General features: G+C 23.6%; 1 protein-coding gene across 1 annotated transcript; it reads right to left on the bottom strand.

Moving 5' to 3' along the window:
• Nucleotides 1-691: 691 nt before the first annotated feature.
• Nucleotides 692-1,526, bottom strand: VNE69_02131 (putative SP-containing protein; the record flags this gene model as incomplete). Its single annotated transcript, XM_065472680.1, has 2 exons — nt 692-776; nt 1,261-1,526. The coding sequence occupies 2 exons, from the start codon at nt 1,524-1,526 to the stop codon at nt 692-694; spliced, it is 351 nt and encodes a 116-aa protein (XP_065328752.1).
• Between the last annotated feature and the right edge of the window lie 315 nt (nt 1,527-1,841).

Below are 1,841 nucleotides of genomic sequence, written 5' to 3'. Positions count from 1 at the left end.
CGCCCCCATGTATTTATTTATCATAATTGGGGATCAAAAAAATAAAAATATATAACAATAAATATAAGTTTATATAATTTTGTTTAGTTTTCTATGATGTTTTCTTCTGTTGACTATTGTTGAGAAAGAAATCTTAAAGAAATGTAATCATTTAAAAAAACGCCATTTAAGTTTTTTTGGCCTTAACCCTAATCTCCCTATGTAGTGACTATCATACTTTATTTATATGCTTTATTTACTTGCACATTCTTATATATTTCTAATCGGAATATCTTGTGATACTAATAAAGTGTCACTACAACGTCTTCTATTATATTCTTCGCATGACGAAAGTTTCTTTAATTTGTAAATTTGACTCGTTATAAAAACAAATTTATTTTTTTTGAAACATTTGTTACCGTAGTATAATTTCTTACGATAATATTGCATTAAGTAAACTATAATTTTCTGTCTTTCATTTTATTACACAATATCTCATTTTTGAACCTGTGACCATGTTAAGATAAACACACACTTAACTTACAATTCGACTTTTTTTCTTAAATTAAACAGGAAACTTTAAAATAAATGTCTGTACCAAAAGCATATAAATAAACATGAAAAATTTTAAGTATATGGTGTATTATTTAAGTTCTATTGCTAGCCGAGATTTAACAATTTCATACAGCTTTAGTATCATATGATAATTTTTCTATCCTTGAAAATCAAAAATATTATAAATTTTTATAAAATTTACACCAATCTTACCATTAAATGTTGATTTGATTTTGACTGTCCTTGTCAAATATTTCTTGGAATTTTATATAAATGCTAAAACATCAAAAAAATAAAAGTTCACAATTTATCTCAAATTTTTTATTTTTTAACTCAAACATGTTTTATGAATTTACTAAACTAATTTATTGATTTAAAAGCTCTTATCACATTTTCTCATATTAATATGCTTATTTTAGTGGCATCTCATCTCAAAGAATAAAATTTTAAAATCTAAGTATGATAAAAAATAATACATGCTTTTTGTAAAAGTAAAAAACCGTTTCTTTAAAAGCATTTATTTAAAGGGAAACAACGTTGGTTGTAGTTTCGTTTGCAGAAGAAGTCGATACGTTGCCAAAGTCCGAAGCAAAATAAATATTTTCTATGAACTTACAGAATGCAGAAAATTTCTTAATTAAATCTTTAACATCATTATAAAAATATAATATTAATATATAAAAAAAAGATAAAATAATAATAAACACAATTGTTATCGATAGCCACTTGCTTATTGAACACTGACTCTTCTTTTTTTTAAATGCTGGTGGTTTTTGATTAATTAAAATCGGCCGTGTTTCATTATTTTCGTCGGAATCCTCAGGCATGAATAAATTTGCAGGTATAAAATATTCGTTAACTTCTCTTTGTAAAATAGTATTCTTGTCTATTACATGAGATTGTCCATTGTTTGTCAAAACAATAACTTTGTCAATTTCTTCTTTTTTAAGTTGGATAGCTGTAATTATATTAATAAAAAACAAGTAGAACATTTTGGGGCAATAAAACATGATAAATTATAATAATAGAAATCAAAAAATACAATAAGAGGAAAATGTTTCATTAATAATTTTCTACTCCATCAATATTCACACTTTTAGATTTTTTGTCGATTATTAATTTAATCATTTTATTTTAAGGTATTTATCATACTTTCTAGAGAAATTGTCTCGTGTTTTGTGTCCAAAAAAATAACGCACCACGAAAGTAATATATCAAAAGTTAAATAAATCAAGATCTTAAAATTATTTTATATTTAATTTATTATATTTTTAGTTTTTATACAATATACTCTAATCACAAGACTT

Source organism: Vairimorpha necatrix, chromosome 2, assembly GCF_036630325.1.
Source record: "Vairimorpha necatrix chromosome 2, complete sequence".
In the NCBI taxonomy this organism is placed as follows: domain Eukaryota; kingdom Fungi; phylum Microsporidia; family Nosematidae; genus Vairimorpha; species Vairimorpha necatrix.
This window is presented reverse-complemented; position numbering and strand designations above follow the sequence as displayed.